Here is a 22,021-nt window from a genome sequence, read left to right as displayed (position 1 = left end):
CTTAGTCCAGTGTCAGCAAGGCTACCTCGTAGCACGTGGCAGAAAGCAAAGCCGAGCTTACCTGCACAGTGGCGCGGACAGCCCCAGGCACCTGGTACCTCAGCTCATGGGCTGTGGTTTGAGACTTCGGAAGCAGAAAAGGATAAGAAAGGGACCGGTATTTTGGTTTCATAATCTTTAAACAAAGAAAGAAAAACATATTTAAAAAACAATTCAAATGAACAAGAGGTTCATTCTTCCCTGCTTTGTAATTACAAAAGCAAATTCAGGTTCATTTGAAAAAGTAAAAGTGTCTATCGATGGACGTTTCTAAGTGAAAGGCTGTGCATCACTGATTTTTGTTTTCTGTCTTCCATATTTCCTTCTTTTACCTTTTGCAATAAGCAAGCATTGTTTCATAGTTCTAAAGAAATATTAAATGTAATTTATAGTTATATTGGCACATAACTGCAAAAATGGAATTGTTATTTTGAAAACTAATATTCCATGTTGCTGTGGCTTTGTCACCATAGGAAGACAGCACTATTTCATTTTTAAGAGCAAATTTTATTTTGAGCAGTTTTATTTCTAACAAGTCAAACAGTATGAAGAATCTTCATTTGTTTAAGAAATTCCTATTAATGAATATTTTATCTGCTTCCAATTATATTTGAATTATTAGAAGCAATGTCAAAATCAGTTACCATATTAGATTATTTCTCTAGTTTAAATACTTGGAAATAGTTTTTGTGGGTTGGAGACTACATGCTTAAAAAACAAACAAACAAACAAACAAACAACTGATTGGTGTTGTACCAATTTATTCTCCCCAGGACTAGGGCATAGAAGTATAAAAAAAATCCAATTTAGCCAGGCATCGGCTGCTCACACCTGTAACCCCAGCTACTCAGGAGGCAGCAATCAGGAGGATCTCAGCTCGAAGCCAACACTGAGCAAATAGCTCCTGAGACCCCATCTTGAAAATACTCAACACCAAAAAGGGCTGGTGGAGTGGGTTAAGTGACAGAGTGCTTGCCTAGCAAGTGTCAAACCTCAGCACAACAACAACAACAACAACAACAAAATCCAAGTTCAATTGCAGATTTTAACTTTCTTTTTTATCTTTGATAGTACAATTAAAAGTAGTATCACTTTGTTTATCCCACATTCTCTAAATTTTTGTTTAAAATATTTCCACTAGTGCATCCACTAAATGTTACATTTATGTGAGTAATAAAGTAAGACTCTTAGTTGTTCATATAACTAAGTGATGGGGAAATAATGCCTCATTATTTCAAGTAACTAGCATGGGTTCTAACAACACTGGGTGATAAGCACTGAATTTAAGAATGTGAGGGTAAGTTCTGAGCAGTGATGGTGTAGTACAGAGGTCACCATCTGAGAAAAGAAAAGCGCACCTCATGCTGCTCTCCTTGCTCAGAACCAACTCTCAGCACTGGGTCCTAGTATAAGGGCAGCACGATGCCAGGATGGGAGGGGCTTTATAGTTCGAGCTCTTATCTAACCAAGGGTCCTAGGCCCTGCAGTAGCCTTCCCCATAACTACTGATCCCAACCCAGTAAGTGCTCAATCAATACTGTAAGCCCAAGAGGTCGAAAGGATTAAAACCATAGGCCCTGACGCAGCTCTGAACTGTCCCTCTGCACTCTGAACTGTCCGGGCTGTGGAAGTTCAGGGGTGCTTGCTTTTCTTCTTCTTTTTTAACGCTGGTAGGCATTAAAACACTGGGCATTCTGACGATGAAGAACCAACAGCAGTTGTGTCACAGCTGTGGCCACAGAGGCCCCTTCTTCCCAACCCTCAGGGTTTCTGCCCCTCATCACGTGGACAGAGTCAAGGTAACAATGTCCAGTACCTTTGTGAAGTTCCAGCGTTGGATGAAGTGTCTTGCAACATCGCGAGCCGCCTTCCCGTGGACCACAGAGCTAATATCATGCCAGGGCATCCGGGGAGTGGAGTACCTGTCAATGAAATCTGCCCAGGTGCACCAGGCAGCCATCTGTCACTAACTTCTGTGATAGGGACAGACTCCACTGTGCTATGTAAAAGGAAATGAGTTAGTGCCAACTATGAGCATATTTCTTGGCTTGGCTGGAAAATCAGCTTTATAATCAAGGGAGGCAGAGATCTCACATGGAGGAACATAGTCCTCCATGCACTGTCCCCAAATAGGGCTCCATTTTACCCAGTATGAATCACTAGACAAGGCAGGATGTGAGTGGGTAAAAATTGTCTAAGGCTGTGTAGTTGATAGATTTTTCTGTTTTGTTCTGGCAGGCCACATCTGTAGTGTCATCTTTACCTCCTCTTAGCACAATGCAATGAGAAAAGACGCCATTCTAATGCTAGAAAGTGGGGAGAATAAGCATAAAAGAAGATGATCCAAGAAAGGCAGCTTCTCTCAGAAAATTACAGATTGTTAGTCCAAACTATGTTTTAGGACACCTGGAGGTTTCAAACAGGTCAGCTTCCTATTCCTTTTTATTGTAATTTCAAGGAAAAGTCCTTAAATAAATGACCAAATCATGTTTCCAAAATTTTACTGAAGTTTCCAAAAAAAGCAAAAACCACCCCACAAAAGGCACTGAGAACACACACGCACTACTTTTTAAGATGCTCAAAAGTAAAAGACGAAACTCAACATGCAGTCAGCCCCACGATACTCACCAGCAAAAGGCTTGTCCAGCTGAACCCAGTCTTTGAAGACAAAATTGCAGTAGTCCTTTCCGTGCCAGAACCGGGTCTCCCCATGCAGCTCCCCCACACCTGTCTGTAAGCTGCGGATGGAGCCGGTGTCTGTGGATGCAGCAAGATGGACTCAGAGACCCTGGGTCAGGGCAGAGAGGGAGGCCCCCTCTCACTTACTAAACACCTACACGTGGCTTAGCTTCTATTCCTGAGACTTGTAACTAGGGCGACCTGTGTCCACTTGATTACAGGCTGTGGGCTGACAAGTTTCACAGCTCCAGCATGTTTCTTTTTAGTACACATTTGGGGCCACAGCCAGGGTCATCAGTGGACAATGAAATTTAACATTCTCAGGCAGCTGGCCAGCCACCAGATCTCCAGAAGACGTGGTCACAGGGCTAAATGGGAAGAAAGAACTCCCTTGGTGGGACATCCAGAGACCACTACAGTCAGATAAGAGCCAAAAAGCACAAGACACAGAGGCAAAGACAAAAAACCTCATGTTCACAGACAGTCCGTGTGCCAGCCCTGGCATTAACTAGTTATGTGACACTGACCTTCACCTTTGGGGTCATAAATCCCTTATGTGTAAAAGGAGGAATTTGACCTAGACGGCTGCTATGATGTTTTGGTCTCTAACATTTTATATTTCTAAAATCACAGTTGGCATCCATAAAACCCAACAAACAGAAGCTTACAGTCAAGGCACAAAAGCAGCAGTTCACAAGGCTTCACAAAGAACTTTACTGACCATTTTACATAAGGGCAAGTGCCTTGAGTTCAGTAGTTTGTAAGTTTAAGGGTTATGTCAACCACTGAGGCAACAAAGCAGGAAGACCAGCAGAACTACAAATCACAAACAGCGCTTGGGCAAAAGAGGCACTTGATGAATAGATGTGGGGTGCAGAAGTACTTGTTGCATGAATAAATGATACTGTTTGAAGAAGCTAGTGAGAGGTCTACAGTGGCCACCCCCTCCCCACCGCCACCACACTGTCCCAGAACTGTCTTTATAAGATGCAAACTTGTTGCTTAAAAGCCTTCTAGGATCACCCACTGTCTTTAGGAGGTTCAAGTCCTAAGGGTTTTGTGAGCACACAAGGCTCCTTCCTAAACCCAAGCCAATGTATCTTTCTGGTCCTCTTTCCCCCCACCCAGCCCCAGGCCCCACCAGGCCGCATTTTTTCTACTGTGCTTCAACAGGTCCAGTGTGCCTTGCCAACATCTGGCTTGCACATTATTCTTTTTGCCTGGAATGCTCTTCCCTCCCCTTGGCCTGATCTCCTAGGCATTCTTCAAAAGCCATATCAGCTGTCGCCTGTCCTAGAGAGATCTCCCAGATCTCTGTAGGGAGAGGTGGTCACTAGCACTGTTCTTGTCCCATTGAGAAGTGCACCCCCAAGGCCTCTGACTCTGTGACACAATTGCATAAGGATGCAATAAACTCCTCAAGAGTGGGGACTGTACCCACTGTCTGATGTAGCAACTGACATCCAGGAGGCGATGAATAAATATCTGCAGAACACAACATTGTGCAATCACCACACACAAACTGATATTATATCTCAAACTGAATAATTAACCTTCCAAAAGTATTGAAATTGTCTATAAAAGAAAAATGGCTTAAATGCCCACAGCTAACAAGACTAAGGTGAACAGTACATTTCTACTGACTTCTCCTGTGGTTTCTTTTCCTGCTGTGATTTCTTTTGGACTGAGAGACCAAAGCACTGGCAGGTCTGTTTGTCACCTGTTGCTGCTTAATAGCAAGGATGGCACATTGTTAACAGAAAAGGAATAACAAATGAGAGAGTAAAAAAAAGAAATTAAAGGGGAGCAAATACAATGGTTCAAATTCCAAATTAAAAATAAATACATGTACATATATAAATGCATATACATAAAATTTGTTTTCAACAATTGACAAACTAAGCTATGGTTGTCGACACTCATTTGTTTAAAAATTTAATTTTCATGTAATAATTGGTTATAAGGAAAACAAAAAAAAGCAACTTCCTAAGTCTCAGAAAATTCTCTTGGTTCTAGCTGAATTCAACTGCTCATAATTCCAACAGGTGTTTGTTTCTAGCCAAGACCTAAACTTTTATTTCAAATATCTGAGTGTTCTCATCTGTGAGCAGACCCAGGGCTCCCCTGGCATCAGCGACGCTGAGCCCAGGGCCTTCATTAGGCTGAATCTAGCTCCCAAATGACTTCATAATTGCATCTGCCTTGTCTTTGGGTGTCTCATGCTAATTTTTCCTCTGTCAGCAGCTCAGATTTTGGCTGCTGAACTTTAAGACAAGGGTATCTTCCTGCTCTTGCCCTGCGGACTTACCAGGCCCTCTTGGCCTCCAAGGCTCTATTCTTCTACCAGTTCTCCAGCTTTCCCCTCTTTACCTTCTTTCCTGGTTCCTGCTCACTTCCACATTTCCCCCAAGTTTCTCTTATCTTTTCCTATAACACTCCTAATTGCACCTGTAGGCAGGCTTCTCTTTTGGGCACCAGATCTATAGTCAATTCCAGCACCTTGTTTGACATGGTTAACCTTGAAAACTTTAAAATCACACCCACCACAAAGTCCTGAGCATCCCCATAACATCGAGTCCTCCCAGGAAGCTTCTGCTTCCTCTTCTCAGTTAATCAACCTCTCAATTGCCTTTGCTCCTCTCCTCCCCACTGTCTTCTCCACGCCCTTCCCAACCATGTTGGAATGTTGCTGACTCTTGTTTTAGAAAAAGTGCTTCTCATTCTCTTGAATCTTGGGCCCACTGGCACAGCCCAGCCAGACTCACTTTGTCTATTGCATAAGCAACATAAAATCCCACCCTTACTTCACACACACACACACACACACACACACACACACACCCTGCCATGAGGATGCTCTAACATTTAGTGCAGGAGGGCACCATGTCAGCCAGACTTGCAGAGCCCACCAGAAATTGGTCTAGGTAGACCTCACCTCCCAATCTACACAAAATAATCTTTAACCACAATCCAAAGCTTTGAAAATACAATTTTTCCAAAGTTCACCTGTTAGCATAACCTCACCTGAACTGACAAGAAATTATTCACTATCTTTATGGATCCCTCTTGGTGTTGCACGAATGTAAATGGTTTGCTTCCATTCCACATATTCCAGGGATCCTCCTGGGAGTGCAGCACAGTAGAGGGTATGATGTCTCTCTAAAATCCAGAACCTTCTGGCTTCTGAAGCCCATCTGACCCAAGGATTCCATCCAAGAGAATGTACATCTCTATGTGTTCTATGTGTTACCTTGCTCCATACATAGGTCTGGGGTGTTGAAATAAATACTTTTGGCATTTCCCATGTCTGTGCCTTAAGATGCAAGGTCAGCCTGAAATGCCTGTTTTCTGCCTTTGTAGTCTCTTATCTTCTGAGTATGTATCTATATTCAAGGTCAGTTTCAATAATGGTCCTGTATGAGGTATTTGTTTTTAAAAAATCTTCTGGTTTTAAAATTTTTTGGATTTTCAAGTTATGGACAAGGGTTATGGACTTACATCTAGAAGGCTTCACCTGCAGGAAAGGTATTGACACTTGGTGAAACAATGTGGTACTATGTGATAAAATTTTAAATATTTAATATTAAAATATTAAGTCATGCTCACTATTAGATAATCTGTTTTTTGCCAGCACAAGATAAGTCTTACATCCTATACACTGAATCCCTCAGAAGAGTTTAGAGGTGGCTTAACTTACTATTCATTATCTCCTGCTTGCATATTGGAATTTGAAAAACCTAAACTGCAAACCTGAATTGCAAAAATGACTTTCCTGCTCACTTATTTATTTACTATTGCTTATAAAGAAAAGATCATCAAACAGTTGCTGAGTATAAGAGGAGTAAAATTCAACCCTTTTAAAATAGTGTCAAGCAAAGCAATGTCAACCTGAAATTCTCCCTCTTACAACATAATTCTGAAAGAAAAGCAACTCTTGACAATGGCTGAGTAGCTCTGAATTAAAATCTATATTACAGAAATCTACCATGGTCACCAAGCATTCTCAAAATGAATTGATGTAGTGCAGGCTTTCTGTTTAAAGCCCTGCAGTGGTCCTGCATGTACTGGAGACCGATTTCTCCCTGTTATAGGGAGCTGAGTGTGGAGGCTGGCCTCCACATGGCCTTCTGCACTCAGGGGAGGCGCAGTGCAGAGAGGAGGCCTGCTCGTTCTCAGGAGGAGGAGCCACTAACTCAAGGGAATGTGCACGCTCACATTTTCAACCGAGGGTCACCCCATGCTTCATTTAGGGTTGAGTTAACATCATCACACTATTTAAACACAGAGCCATGCTCCTAAATTGTCCTTCTGCAAGGAACTCCAATATATAAAACAGATAGAGGCGGGAGTTTTGTGGTTGAAGCAAGTGCCAACAGAGGTGGGGGGGGTCCTGGGACCACCGACTCTATTCTAAGGAATAGAATTTGAGAAGCATTGCTTTAGGGGGAAAACTATCTTTTGGTTTTTCTCTTTAAACCAACTGATTTTTCTTGTATTAAAAAACCTACTTTACATGTATGTTTGAGTATAAAAGCAATCTGTAAACAACGCCAACAATATGGGAAGGAGAGAAACCAGCTCAAGACTCAGCTTCCTAGTATAGCCAGCAATGTTTAATGTCCTTCATCAGCCTCTGTCGGAGTGCATTTGGACACCACGGCAGTCAGTCTCAAACTCAGGATCTCCTCTCTCCTACATAGCCTCCCCAGGTCAGCCCAGACCCATGGCATCAGCAAACACTGCCAGCTCTGCTATGGGAAAGTATCCAGTACCTGCTCTGTCACTATTTGCCACATGGTCTGCTCGGAGGAATGAACCTGTAAAAACCTAACCTTTTCTGCCTTTGCTTAAGACCATCAGTGGCTTCCTCAGAAGCCAAATTCTTCCAGCAGACAGCAAAATGCCTAGAATCCACCCAGTCCTCCACGTCCCTGACTTTTCCTAACATTCTCCCTCATCCCTGCCACAGTCCTAGAACACACCAACCCCTTCCTGCCTTAGTGCTTTTGCACTTGCTGTTCCTTCTCCCAGGACCTCCTCCTCCCGCAGCCTCTCATTCTCATTCTTCCTTTTTTTTTTTTTTTAATGATACTGAGGTTTGAACTCAGGGCCTAAACCTTGAGCCACTCTACGAGCCATTTATGTGTTGGGTTTTTTCAAGATAGAGTCTCTTGAACCATTTGCCTGGACTGGCTTTGAACTGTGATCCTCCTGATCTCCGCCTCCTGAGTAGCTAGGATTACAGGCAGGAGCCACTGGTGCCAGCTCAGTCTTCTTTGGTCTCTGCTGAAAACTCACTTCACTAGAGCAGCATTCTCTGACCACACTACATACAATGGTAACTCTTTCCCTCTGCCTTTCCCGTTTGCTGCTCTTCGTCCTCCATGGTAATTATCATTGCCTGATAAACGGCGTTTGATCTACTTGTGTATACAGTTTCCATCTTTGTTCCTCAAGTAGTTAGCTGCATTTTACCTGTTACGCTCACGGCATTCCTAGTTCCTACAACAGTGATTAGCCTATCTCAGGAGCTCAACCACACTTACATGATTAAACAACTAAATCTTTTTTGCTTATTTTTGTATCCACACTTAGGTTTTAATGGTTCCACAATTCCATCAAGGGACAAACCATCCATGATGTTCTTCCTTATTCCCCTACTGTGACATTGGGTCATTTCCATTCTGTTTGTCTCTTACTATAAACAACGTGGCATTAGACACAAAGCCAGTTTGTCGGTGAGGGGGTTGTGAATGGAACTCAAGGATACTTTCTACCCGAAACAGAAAATCCAATGTGTCCATGTCCTCAGATCACCAGTAGACATCACCCCTCGGCCTGGGGCTGGCCTGAGCTAACCTGCAGATTCAGTTTCTGACTCCCATCTTTTCCACTCGCTCCGTTCCTGTGGTTGGCAAGGCTAAATCATAACAGTCTGAGAGTGAGGAAGGCTCTGGAGAGGCAGAGGCAGAGGCCGAGCCGGGGGACAGGGTTGCAGGTCTAAGAGCAAGGAGTTGGGAGCAGGTCCCAGGACACCTGTGATTCCAGTGTGGGCTTCGCTGCTTTAGAATCCAAGTTACAAATGCGTCTCCCTGAAGCCACATATGTATCCCGTACTAGCTGATGCTAAAGAAATGAGACAGCCCCCCATAGACGGCTTCCATTTTTAAATGTGTACCGATGATGTTGTGATTTACAAAATACAAATTTACTTAACAGTTTCTTCGTGATTTAGTTCATTATGTGTGGCTTATTAATGCATTTTTTGCGATACTAAGGATGGAGCTCAGGTCCTTGCACTTGCTAGGCGAGGTTCTGTCACTTCAGCCATGCACCCAGTCTTTTGCTTTCAGTTTGATTTTCAGATAGGCTGTCATGCTTTTGCCCAGGTTGGCCTTGGATCTTGACCTTCCTATCCCCACCTCCTGAGTCACTGGGAATAGCTGAGATTACAGGCATGACCCACCAAACCTGGCCCAATTAATGCACTTAGAAAACAAACAACAAAAAACCCCTGGTTCCCTACAAAATGCTGGGAGCCACTGCTGAGTCTGACCTAGTTTATCAAGTGCACTAGTGTTTGCTGGCCTCAGTGACTCACGTCCAGGCAAGTTAGTTGGGCTCTACCTCGCTCATCTTCTAATCAATGTCAGAGAACCTTGGCCTTGGGAGTAACCTGCATTAGTGCCACATCACAAATCTGAACCCTGAGCACTGAAATGCTGGCAGACTGCGGCTTCCCTGGGCAGGTGGCTGAGTTTCCACATCTGCGAGTGAGGTAACAACCCCCCCAGGAGGCATGGCCAGCCCATGGCAGGGGCTGAGCACAAGGAAGGTTAACTTCTGGAGGTCCACTGCCATATGACAGCTGCCTATCATCAGCCTATCCCTACGTCACACCAGCTGCTGAGTCCCTCACTCCGTCCACTACAATTTAGGCCCTGATTAATTAATTCCTCACTATCTGATTCTCCTCACATGGAGAGTGTGACATCTCCATCCAAGGGCTTTCAAGGTTGTTAACCAAATAAAGGTCTCCCCAACTTTGTTAGGAACTCCAAAGGTGACTGTGTGTATCTTCCCACTCTACAGCACACCCTGCCTCCTACCTGAATGAGGTATTTCCTACTGATGTTTTCCTTCACTGCGGGGCCTTCCTATCCTCACCTCCCCCATTAAATGACTTCCAGACCTGCCTTACAAAGCCCCCACTCAAAAGGGCTGTCTGGACCAGCAGAGAGGAAGTCTTCCATCCTCCAGAGCTGAGCAACACCACTGGGGCACATGGCAAGCACTGAGAGAGCGTTCGGTTTGATGTTCTCCCTGTACTGCTGCAGTGCAGGTTCCTAGGGAGCGGGGTCTTGGGCTTTGCACAGAGCGGGCTCTTCACAACACATGTGGCCACAAGAACCGTGGGACAGAAAGCCAGTCTGCAAACACACCCAGTGCCCATGCAGCAGACGATGTGATGACAGCTGAAGCCTGTGGGTTCGGCCACGCACACGTCACTTACCAACACTGGGTCTAGTGAGTCCCTGTTCAGGCTCACTGGAAGGGCGAAAGAGTTTCAAGTGGGGCTTTAAACCATGGATTAAGTTCTGGTGGCTTCTGTAGTGATTACAGTCACCTGGAGAAAGTTGAGAGGGCCTTTTTTTTTTTTTTTTAACAAAGGAATGTATTTTTCATATGAATTATCTATGCATCAACTTTTCCGTACTGGAAGGCACATTTAATCATTTTTAAAAGAAGCAGGCTCATGGAAGCAGTTAAACGATTCTTTGCAACGGAAAATTGCAGGGCTTTAAAAGATCTGCCAAGAATAGTAAATTCATAACATAGAGAACACCTGATGCTGGTGTTCATATATTTCTGGATGGGAAGAAAAATGAAATTTCTTTTCTTTTTTTGGTGGTGGGACCGTGGTTTGAACTTACGGCCTTCTGTTGGCTAGGCAGGTGCTCTATCACTTGGGCCACATCGTCAGCCCTTTTTCACTCTAGTTTTTGCATAAGGTCTTGTGGTTTGGCCCAGGCCCACCTCTGACTGTAATCCTCCTTCCTCTGCCTCCTAAGCAGCTGCGCTGACAGGAGCACAGCACCACATCCAACTTGTTGATTGAAATGGGGTCTTGCTAAGTTTTTGCCCTGACTAGCCTCAAACCACAATCCTCCCAATTTCTGCCTTCCCTAGTGGCTGAGATTATAGTTATGCTCCACCACTCCTAGACTGAGGAATGAAATTTCTAAGAAAAGTTTATAAAGCACATCTAAATTATTTTCTTTTTCCTTTATAGCTTAGCACATTTTAGAAACCTTTTGTCATCCTGCTACCATTAAAATGTGAATATTGGTTGTTAAGACTACTTTGTGAGAGTAAAACCATAAATCGGTTCAAAAATGAGGCAAACAAAGCCATGATGGCATGTTGTTGAACAGAATGATACAGCAACCTTTCCAGCTGGCTCGTTTTACTCCATTACAGAAGGATGGATTTAAAAAACAAGACTGCAATCTGGGCATGGTGGTACATGCCTGTAATCCCAGCTACTCAGGAGGTTGAGGGAGGAGGATCAAAACGTCAAGGCCAGTCCAGGCAAAGTTAGTGAGACCCTATGCTAAAAAATCAAACTAACAAAAGGGCTGGGGGTATAGCACAAGGGGTAGAGCATTTGTCTAGCAACCATGAGGTCCTGGGTTCAATCCCCAATACTGCCCCAAAATTCCCCACAGAGACTGTGACTCACTGGAGGCGCTGTCGACGCTGCTGATGCTGTCTGTGTTGTGCAGGTGATGTTTGTACAGCTGTCGGTAGAGGCTAAATTTGGAGAACTTTCTGGGCTTTCCGATTCCTTTCAGTTTGGAATCAGCATCATTCACACTCTTCAGGACAGGCCCATCTTTAATGGGTTCGTTTTTACCTCTGAGGCTTAAGGATTCCATAGACTCTGTCATTGCAGCCTGAGAAAATGATTTAAAGGACAAAAGACCTTGCATAAGATGGGCTGCACTGTAAAGCTGTAGTTCAAGGACAGATGTCAAGGACAGTTGACAAAAGGTGGCAGCCCGAGGACAGACTCAGCATGTCTGAGGCCAGCCACAGGGTGGGGTGGACTCCTGTGCGTCCTCCAAATCCCCCAAAGAACCCAGGGCTTCCAGGTGACTCCTTCAGCAGGACAAATTCCTGAGATTACATTCCAATTGGCCCTTTTATCTTAAGTACAATGACAAGAGCTACACTCACAGCAGAGCTGGGAATGTCTTCCTCTGATGAACACAAAGCATTTCCTAGGTCAATCAGTTTCCCTGTTACCTGCCACTAAATTGCAGTTTTCCCAGAAAAGCCACAATACATTCAGCAGTAAGATGGAGCCTGTCACAATTTTTCACACGTGCGCTGACACACTGGAGTACTGAGCCGGGATGGCGAGCACACGGGTGTGCGCCTGTACATATTTGGGCAGCTCTCGGTTTGATGGGTACTTTGAGAAGTTATTGTTAACATTCTGCTCAAACAGAATTACCTCTAGGTGACCCCAAAGTCACCTACTCTATTTTGGTGTACCTTTACGTGGAAAAGTCCTAAAATCCTTGGCTAAGGCTGTGCTCCCACCCCAGCTCTAGTTGCTACTTTTAATGAGGTTTTTTTTTTTTTTTTGCAGTACTGGGGCTTGAACTCAGGGCCTTCACCTTGAGCCACTCCACCAGCCCTATTTTTGTGAAGGGTTTTTTGAGATAGGGTCTCATGAACTATTTGCCCAGGCTGGCTTTGAACCACGATCCTCCTGATCTCTGCCTCCTGAGTAGCTAGGATTACAGGCGTGAACCACTGGCGCCCAGCAGCAATAAGGCTTTTTCTGTGGCTTCACCTAAATCTTGATTGCCACACATTTTGTTCACCAGCTTTTGTTTGTGAACTTTCTTTTCCAAATAGAAAATAAATCTTCAATTGAAATGGAAAGTTAAGTTGGTGACTCTGAGACAGCAAACTCCATTGGATGTGTTTTCTTAGGAGAGAAGCAGCTGGGATGATGAGGTGCTGGGCTACTCCTGCCAGGTAGTGAGGCTGGCACATGAAACCAGGTCCATCTGACACATGGCCCCCCAGGGAGATGCCACCCTCATTCAGTCCATTGCTCAGTCATGTTATTAACACGTACTTGGACAAATTGTGCTCATTCAATGCAATTCCTCAAGGGTAACATTTACTTACTGTGAGAGAGCCCAGAGACGGCCCTGAGGTGATCCTCTTCACACTGCCCACGTCTGTGAGCCTGTGCTCATTGTCGTCCCATCTCCCGTAGGCCAGGTCAATGCCACCCACGAAGGCTATTGACTGATCTATGATGACAAGTTTCTCGTGATGAGCCCACAGGTAGACGCTGGATGACACATGATCCGGGTGCCTCATCACCTTGAGAGGAAAGAAAACCCACATATAACACATTTTTAAAAATGACTTCCATGTCATAATAAAATAGGTCAGATAGCAGTTTCCTTGGTCGGGCACAGTAGCTAATGTCTGTAATCCCAGCTATTTAAGAGATGGAGCTTGTAGGAAGGGATGACAGTTTTGAGGCCAGCCTGGGCAAAAAGTTATTGAAATTCCATCTACACAGATAAACCAGGCATGGTGGTGTATGTCTGTAATCCCAGCTATGTGGGAGGTATAGGTAGGAGGGCTGTGACTATGGTCCTTGGCCACCCTTTGCCAAAAAGTGGGAGCCCTTATCAGAAAAATAACTAAAAGCAAGTACCAAAATGTGCCATATATATACAAATATTATAGATATATCATTTTCCAATAATCAACTTTTAGTTTAGTTGATGTTCCACATTCTATTTTTCTATCCTCTGTTTAACCATCTCTGCTCTATTTTTTATTTCCTTCCTTCTACTGGCTTTGGATCTAGTTTGTTCTTCTTTTTCTAGTTCCCTAAGTGGAAAAGTTAGGTGGTTATTTCGAAACCTTACTTTCCTTTTTAATACAGCATTTATAGTTACAAAGTTCCCCCTAAGCATTGCTTTTGCTGTGTCCTATAAATTTTGGTATGCCATTTTATTTTCATTTGTTTATATGTTGTTTAATTACCACAAATTTTGTGGCTATTCCCATTTTCTTTCTGCTCCTGCTTTCTAATTTCGTCCTATTGTGTTTGCAAAGATGCTTCATGATATCCACTTTTCCAAACCCATTAGGACTGAGTTCCTGGGTAGCAGATGGTCTTGCCTGGAAATGTCCCACGTGCTCTTGAGACCACATGGGCTGCTGTTGTCGGGTGCACTGTTTTGCACACGTGGTGAGATCTGTGAGTTTACTAAGTAAGTCTCTGTTCCCTTACTTATCTCCTGTCTGGTTGTTCCACCCAGTGTGGAGAGTTGGATATTTTAAGTCTCCAACTATTATTGTTAAAACTGTCTTTTTTCCCTTTCAATTCTGTTTTCCTTCATAAATTTTGATGGTCTATTATTTGATACATAAATGTTTATAATTTTTACATCCATCTTCTTACTGTATTGAAACTCTTTTAATATATAATATCCTGATTTGTATTTTATAATCCATTTTTGATTTAAAATCTTTTTTGTCTCATCTAGCTTAGTCACCTTTGCCCTTTTTTGGTTACAATTTGCATGGAATACCCTTTCATCCTTCTACTTCCATCTACTTGTGTCTTTGCATCTCGAGCGAGTGCATCCACATGACAGTGGAGACGCTGCACACTTGGATTGTGTTTGTTAAATCCATTCTGCCAATCTCTGTCTTTTAATTAGACAATTCAATCCATTTACATTTAAATTAGCTTGGTTTAAAGGGACTTATTTCTGTCATTTGCTATTTATTTTCTATTTGGTGTTTAGATTTTTTTTATCCCTCATTTCCCATATTTGTTTTCTTTGCATTTAATTGATTATTTTCTCATGGTTGTTGCTGAGGCAAGCTGGTATTGAACTCACGATGGAGCTCAGGCTGGCCTCAAACACTCAGTCTTCCTGCCTCAGTCCCCTGAATGCTGGGATTACAGGTGTGTATCACCACCCCTGCCTTAGTTGACTTTTTGTAATGGAATACTTAAATTATTTTCTCTTTTTCTTTTGTATATATTCTACAGCTATTTTCTGTGTGGTTACCATGGGGATTATATTTAACACCCTAAAGTTGTTAACACTCTAATTGGAATTAATACCTGTTTAATTTCAGTAACATATAAAAACTGTGCCTTTAATAGCTCCATCCTCACCTTCCTCAGTTGCTGATCTCAAAAAATTACATCCTTAGTAGATACTGGATAGAAATCTCATGAATGAACGTTTATTCATTTCTTGGGAGAATTTTTAACTAAAAAACACCTAAGTATATATATTTTAAGCCTGCTGAAGATTTGCTAATGCATTAAGTCTCAGTGTATCTCAATAAGTAGGTGATATTTATTGATAGGTTTCAGGCCTTTGGTGAAATTTCAAACTGCTTATCATGTTTCTTTCTGAATATTTTGTACTAGGTACCACTGACTTTTTAAAAAGCATTTTAAGTCCTAGAGCAGATATCGACTGCTAACAGCAATCAGAGAATTCCACAGCAAAATCACATGTCAGTGGTTCTGGGAGTATCTTAATGGCAGGTGTGAGAACCTGACATAGTTCTTGAATGCTGAAACAACTGTATGAAGGATGCTCTTGGCTAAACTATTACCTTCAGCTCTCAGAGCCAAAGATACAGCAATGTGAGCTAAGCTGACCCCCATCAATGAGAGGCATATAGAGGACTCAATTTCATTTAGTCAAAATAAACATCGGGAAAGTCTACAGACTGGGGACTGCTTGGAGAAGAACCAATCTGAAAACCTCCTCCAGAATGTAAAGATACTGGTCTCCAGGACGCCTGGGAATACCTTTATGTTGGGGTGCAGCCGCATCAGTGTCTTCTTGCTGTACTCACTGTTGATCCCCAGTGCGAGCTCCACCTCCTTGTATAGCATGACGAAGATACGCACACCCTGCTGCTGTCAGGGGAGAGAGCACACAGACTGAGTTCTCTGGAGGGTGTCATGATTTCCTTCCCTTCCTCTTTTCTCTGTGTTGTATTTTCTTTCCTCTGTAAACTGCCATAATGAAAGACTTAATATGGAAGGTGACACAAAGAGGTGAAACATAACTGTATATTAAGACACAAATATAAAAATAAAAATTCATCTCCCTTCCATTCTTACAATTTCTATCAAGAGTGCAAATATTGGACTCACTTCAGAATGCAATAGCTTATGCTAAATAATCTTTCAATGTCTCAGGGAGAATTTTTCTTAGAATTTTTTCTTTATTGAAAAAAATTACTTAAGGGGAGAAAATATTTCTCAGTCTGCAGAGGTGAATGTATCAGTTCACACTCTTCACTCACAATTAGATTTTCACTGTCTACTTCACTAGTGAAAGAACTGCTTCACAAGGAAACTTCTTATGAAGAACAAGATGGCGGCTAGAGGTAGGAAGCAGAAAACGACCCTCCTATAGTGAAATCTTGGAGAGATGCTGGAGACACACTTTGCAGGCATAATCACTGAGAAAAGGCATAACTTTGACCCCTCCACATCTCCAGCTGGTGCAGAAAATCTCCACTTCACGTTAAACGGAGAAACGAGGAGGCCCCCGGGGCTGCCAGTGGCCGGCGCCCATACGGCTTGGGAAGACGTGGACCAAGTGAGCTTCACAGTACCGTGGTACTCCCACAGACAAGCCTGGGCCAGAGCAGCATAGCCCCCTGGACAGACTGACCTCCACCCAGGAAAAAAAGAGAAACTGAGTAATAAGCAATAAGAACAGTTAAGACGCTGGAAAGAGGGTGGGGCACCCTGAGCACTGAAGATTGGGGGAAGGGAACCCTTCCCGGGACTGTAAATAAACAAGCCGGGCGGGCCGGAGAGGCTCTGGCGGGAGCGGGGTGCACGCCCAGCAACCAGGAGCGGGGACGCTTGTGAGAGGAGGGAAGACCCACTTCCCACGTGAACTGTAAACAAACATGGCGGCCGGCAGGAGCAGCAGCACCACCCAGTAAGCAGGAGCAGGAAAGCTGCTGAAAGTGGCAGTGGGAGGAAAACTTCAGAGGAGAGGGGGGAAGACCCACCTCCCACATGAACTGTAAATAAACACGCAGGCCTGACAACGTGGGGCAGTGTCACCTTTCCCAGTGCTTGGAAAGGGGAAAGCCTGTAGCAGAGGCTCCCACACAGGAGAACTCTGAGCAAACAAAGCCTGTGGGACCAGGTGAGTGCTAAGCTCACCCCAGAGATCTGCATAAATAACGCCGCCAGCTACAGGCTGAGAGCAGCAGGCAGGCGAGCCACAGTTGCAGATACCACTCTCAGAACTGTCTCCAGACGCTTTTTTTTTTTTTCTTTTTCTCCCTACCTTTGATGAGAGAACAACCAAATTACACCTGCAAGCTGAAAAACTTACTGAAACTGTATTGCATTTGAACTGGGGACACTTGGTGGGGCTTTTTGTGTGTGTGTGTGTGTGTGTGTGTGTGTGTGTGTGTGTGTGTGTGTGTGAGTGTGTAGTTTTGTTCTACTTTATGCATCCCCTTTGATGAGACAACTACAGAACAACATCTGAGGCACCAACTCCAGGACTGGAGATTGAGACAGACACCCAAATTATTAAGACTGAAACTGCATTGCATATAAACTTGGAAGTTTTTTGTTTTTTTTTTTTTTTATTTTCTATTTTCCATTTTATTTTAATTCATTTTTATATATAGATATTACTTTCATTTACTTATTTTTTATTTTTTTTATCTTTGATTTTCAATCCTCTCTCTGTCTCTCTAATGTCTGTTCGGCTTACTGTTGATTAGTACACTAACACTCCCTGTTTATACCTTTGAAACTCTCTTGTTTGATACCTTGTTCTGCTTTCTCCGTCTTGTCTGTATATTTGTTTTCCCCTTTTCTTTAACTTCTTGCTTACCATCTCAGCTCACTCTTCCATTCTAAATATTACCATTATTATTATTACAAGCTAGAAAATACTTAATTACACACAGTACAGGGATAGTAACAACACCAAGGACAATGACGGGAAGACAGAAAAAACAGGGAAACCAGTTTCCCCACAGCAAAAAATTAGTACAGGAACCAGAGGGGAATGAAGAGAACAGAAATTCAGAGCCAGACTCAAACAAAATGAAGATAAACTATGCCAAAGGACCCAATGAAGCCCACAAGAATAATTTAAAAGAAGACATACTACAAGTACTCAATGAGAATTTTATAGAGATGATACTGGATAGGGTCAACCAAAATGTACAGGAGACACTCAAGAAATTCCGACAATAAAAATAGAGAATTTGAAAAAGCAAAAGAAGAAATAAAGGAAACCATAGAAGCACTGTATAAACACCAAAGTGAAAGAGAGAACACAATGAATAAATGGCTAAATGAACTCAGGACAAAAATAGACAACAATAAAAAAGAAAACTGCCAGGATATGGAAAACCTCAGAAAAAAGAACGAAACAGAACTGCAAAACAAAATGGAAGGCCAATCCAGCAGAATAGAACAAACAGAAGACAGAATCTCAGAACTTGAAGATGAAATGGTAATTAAAGGAAAAACAGAAGAACTATTAATTAAACAACTCAAAACCTGTGAAAAGAAAATGCAAGAACTCACTGACTCCATCAAAAGACCAAACTTGAGAATCATGGGCATCGAAGAAGGAGAAGAGGTGCAAGCGAAGGGAATGCGTAATATATTCAACAAAATAATAACGGAAAATTTCCCAAATCTAGAGAAAGATATTCCCATACAAATGCAAGAGGCTTCCAGGACACCAAACAGACCAGATCAAAATAGAACTACTCCACGACATATCATCATTAAAACAACAAGTTCAGAAACTAAGGAAAGAATATTGAAGGCTGCAAGAGAGAAAAAACAAGTAACATACAAAGGTAAACCCATCAAAATCACAGCAGACTTCTCAACAGAAACATTAAAAGCAAGAAGAGCGTGGGGTGAGATCTTCTGGGCACTGAATGAAAATAACTTCAACCCCAGGATACTCTACCCAGCAAAGCTATCATTCAAAATAGATGGAGCAATAAAAGTCTTCCATGATAAGCAGAAACTAAAACAATATGTGACCACAAAGCCACCATTACAAAAGATTCTGCAAGGGATCCTGCACACAGAAAGTGACACCCAACTTAACCATGAAAAGGCAGGCAGCACCAAACCACAGGATAAGAAAAAGCAAGACAGTAGAGAGTAACATCAAGTTAGGTACACACAATCAAACCTTCAAATAACTAAGACAACTAAATGGCAGGAATCACCACATACCTATCAGTACTAACACTTAATGTTAATGGACTTAATTCACCCATCAAAAGACACCGTTTGACAAAATGGATTAAAAAAGAAGATCCAACAATTTGTTGCTTACAGGACACTCATCTCACCAACAGAAATAAGCATATGCTTAGGATGAAAGGCTGGAAGAAGATTTACCAAGCCAATGGCCCTGAAAACAAGCAGGAGTAGCAATACTTATCTCTGACAAAGTAGACTTCAAACCTACATTGATCAAATGAGATAAAGAAGGACATTCCATACTAATAAAAGGGGAAATAGACCAAAAGGAAATAATAATCATCAATCTGTACGCACCCAATGTCAACGCACCCAATTTCATCAAACATACCCTGAAAGACCTAAAAGCATATATAAACGCCAACACAGTGGTTGTGGGAGACTTTAACACTCCATTATCATCAATAGATAGGTCATCCAAACAAAAACTCAATAAAGAAATCCAAGATCTAAAATATGCAATAGATCAAGTGGACCTAGTAGATGTCTACAGAACATTTCATCCAACCTCTACACAATATACATTCTTCTCAGCAGCCCATGGAACCTTCTCCAAAATAGATCATATCCTAGGGCACAAAGCAAGCCTCAGCAAATATAAGAAAATAGAAATAATACCGTGCATACTATCTGACCACAATGCAGTAAAAGTAGAACTCAACAACAAAAGTAAAGACAAAAAACATGCAAACAGCTGGAAACTAAATAACTCATTACTTAATGAAGAGTGGATCATCGATGCAATAAAAGAGGAAATTAAACAGTTCCTGGAAGTCAATGAAAATGAAAACACAACCTACCGGAACCTATGGGACACAGCTAAGGCAGTCTTGACAGGAAAGTTTATAGCCAAGAGTGCATATATTAAAAAGATTGAAAGATCCCAAATCAATGACCTAATGATACATCTCAAACTCCTAGAAAAACAAGAACAAGCAAATCCCAAAACAAATAGAAGGAGAGAAATAATAAAAATAAGACCTGAAATCAACGAAATAGAAACCAAAAAAACCATACAAAGAATTAATGAAACAAAAAGTTGGTTCTTTGAAAAAATAAACAAGATCGATAGACCCCTGGCAAACCTGACTAAAATGAGGAGAGAAAAAACCCAAATTAGTAGAATTAGGAATGCAAAAGGGGAGATAACAACAAACACCATGGAAGTCCAGGAAATCATCAGAGACTACTTTGAGAACCTATATTCAAATAAATTTGAAAATCTTAAAGAAATGGACAGATTTCTAGATACATATGATCATCCAAAACTGAACCAAGAGGAAATTAATCACCTGAATAGACCTTTAACACAAAATGAAATTGAAGCAGCAATCAAGAGTCTCCCCAAAAAGAAAAGTCCAGGACCTGATGGATTCTCTGCTGAATTCTATCAGACCTTTAAAGAAGAACTGATACCAACCCTCCTTAAACTGTTCCACGAAATAGAAAGGGAAGGAAAACTGCCAAACACATTTTATGAAGCCAGTATTACACTTATCCCAAAACCAGGCAAAGACACCTCCAAAAAGGAGAACTATAGGCCAATCTCCTTAATGAACATTGATGCAAAAATCCTCAACAAAATAATGGCAAACCGAATTCAGCAACACATCAAAAAGATTATTCACTACGACCAAGTAGGCTTCATCCCAGGGATGCAGGGGTGGTTCAACATACGAAAATCAATAAACGTAATAAACCACATTAACAGAAGCAAAGACAAAAACCACTTGATCATCTCAATAGATGCAGAAAAAGCCTTTGATAAGATCCAACATCATTTCATGATAAAAGCTCTAAGAAAACTAGGAATAGAAGGAAAGTTCCTCAACATTATAAAAGCTATATATGACAAACCTACAGCCAGCATTATACTTAATGGAGAAAAACTGAAACCATTCCCTCTAAACTCAGGAACCAGACAAGGATGCCCACTATCTCCACTCCTATTCAACATAGTACTGGAATTCCTAGCCAGAGCAATTAGGCAAGAAGAAGGAATAAAAGGAATACAAATAGGTAAAGAAACTGTCAAAATATCCCTGTTTGCAGACGACATGATCCTATACCTTAAAGACCCAAAAAACTCTACTCAGAAGCTTCTAGACATCATCAATAGCTATAGCAAGGTAGCAGGATATAAAATCAACATAGAAAAATCATTAGCATTTCTATACACTAATAATGAACAAACTGAAAAAGAATATATGAAAACAATTCCATTTACAATAGCCTCAAACAAAATCAAATACCTAGGTGTAAACCTAACAAAAGATGTGAAAGACCTCTACAAGGAAAACTATAAACTTCTGAAGAAAGAGATTGAGGAAGACTATAGAAAGTGGAGAGATCTCCCATGCTCATGGATTGGTAGAATCAACATAGTAAAAATGTCGATACTCCCCAAAGTAATCTACATGTTTAATGCAATTCCCATCAAAATTCCAATGACATTCATTAAAGAGATTGAAAAATCTACTGTGAAATTTATATGGAAACACAAGAGGCCACGAATAGCCAAGGCAATACTCAGTCAAAAGAACTATGCAGGAGGTATCACAATACCTGACTTCAAACTATATTACAAAGCAATAACAATAAAAACAGCATGGTACTGGCACAAAAACAGACATGAAGACCAGTGGAACAGAATAGAAGATCCAGATATGAAGCCACACAACTATAAGCAACTTATCTTTGACAAAGGAGCTAAAAATATACGATGGAGAAATAGCAGCCTCTTCAACAAAAACTGCTGGGAAAACTGGTTAGCAGTCTGCAAAAAACTGAAACTAGATCCATGTATATCACCCTATACCAAGATTAACTCAAAATGGATCAAGGATCTTAATATCAGACCCCAAACTCTTAAGTTGATACAAGAAAGAGTAGGAAATACTCTGGAGTTAGTAGGTATAGGTAAGAACTTTCTCAATG

General features: G+C 41.9%; 1 protein-coding gene across 6 annotated transcripts in view; it reads right to left on the bottom strand.

Moving 5' to 3' along the window:
* Window positions 1-22,021, bottom strand: part of Pld1 (phospholipase D1) — a 197,817-nt gene that overhangs the window by 65,865 nt on the left and 109,931 nt on the right. For 4 of the 6 annotated variants that reach the window (XM_074073779.1, XM_074073780.1, XM_074073781.1 and 1 more), the window contains 7 exons: window positions 15,608-15,718; window positions 12,928-13,128; window positions 11,462-11,675; window positions 10,232-10,345; window positions 2,668-2,796; window positions 1,856-1,974; window positions 62-175 (listed from right to left, as the gene is read on the bottom strand). In XM_074073779.1, the coding sequence (XP_073929880.1) occupies window positions 62-175; window positions 1,856-1,974; window positions 2,668-2,796; window positions 10,232-10,345; window positions 11,462-11,675; window positions 12,928-13,128; window positions 15,608-15,718 (1,002 nt within the window). The remainder of the gene's footprint in view (window positions 1-61; window positions 176-1,855; window positions 1,975-2,667; window positions 2,797-10,231; window positions 10,346-11,461; window positions 11,676-12,927; window positions 13,129-15,607; window positions 15,719-22,021) is intronic. The other 2 variants (XM_074073776.1, XM_074073777.1) reach the window with 2 other exon arrangements.

The sequence above is a fragment of the Castor canadensis genome, chromosome 5, assembly GCF_047511655.1.
Source record: "Castor canadensis chromosome 5, mCasCan1.hap1v2, whole genome shotgun sequence".
Classification (NCBI taxonomy): domain Eukaryota; kingdom Metazoa; phylum Chordata; class Mammalia; order Rodentia; family Castoridae; genus Castor; species Castor canadensis.
This window is presented reverse-complemented; position numbering and strand designations above follow the sequence as displayed.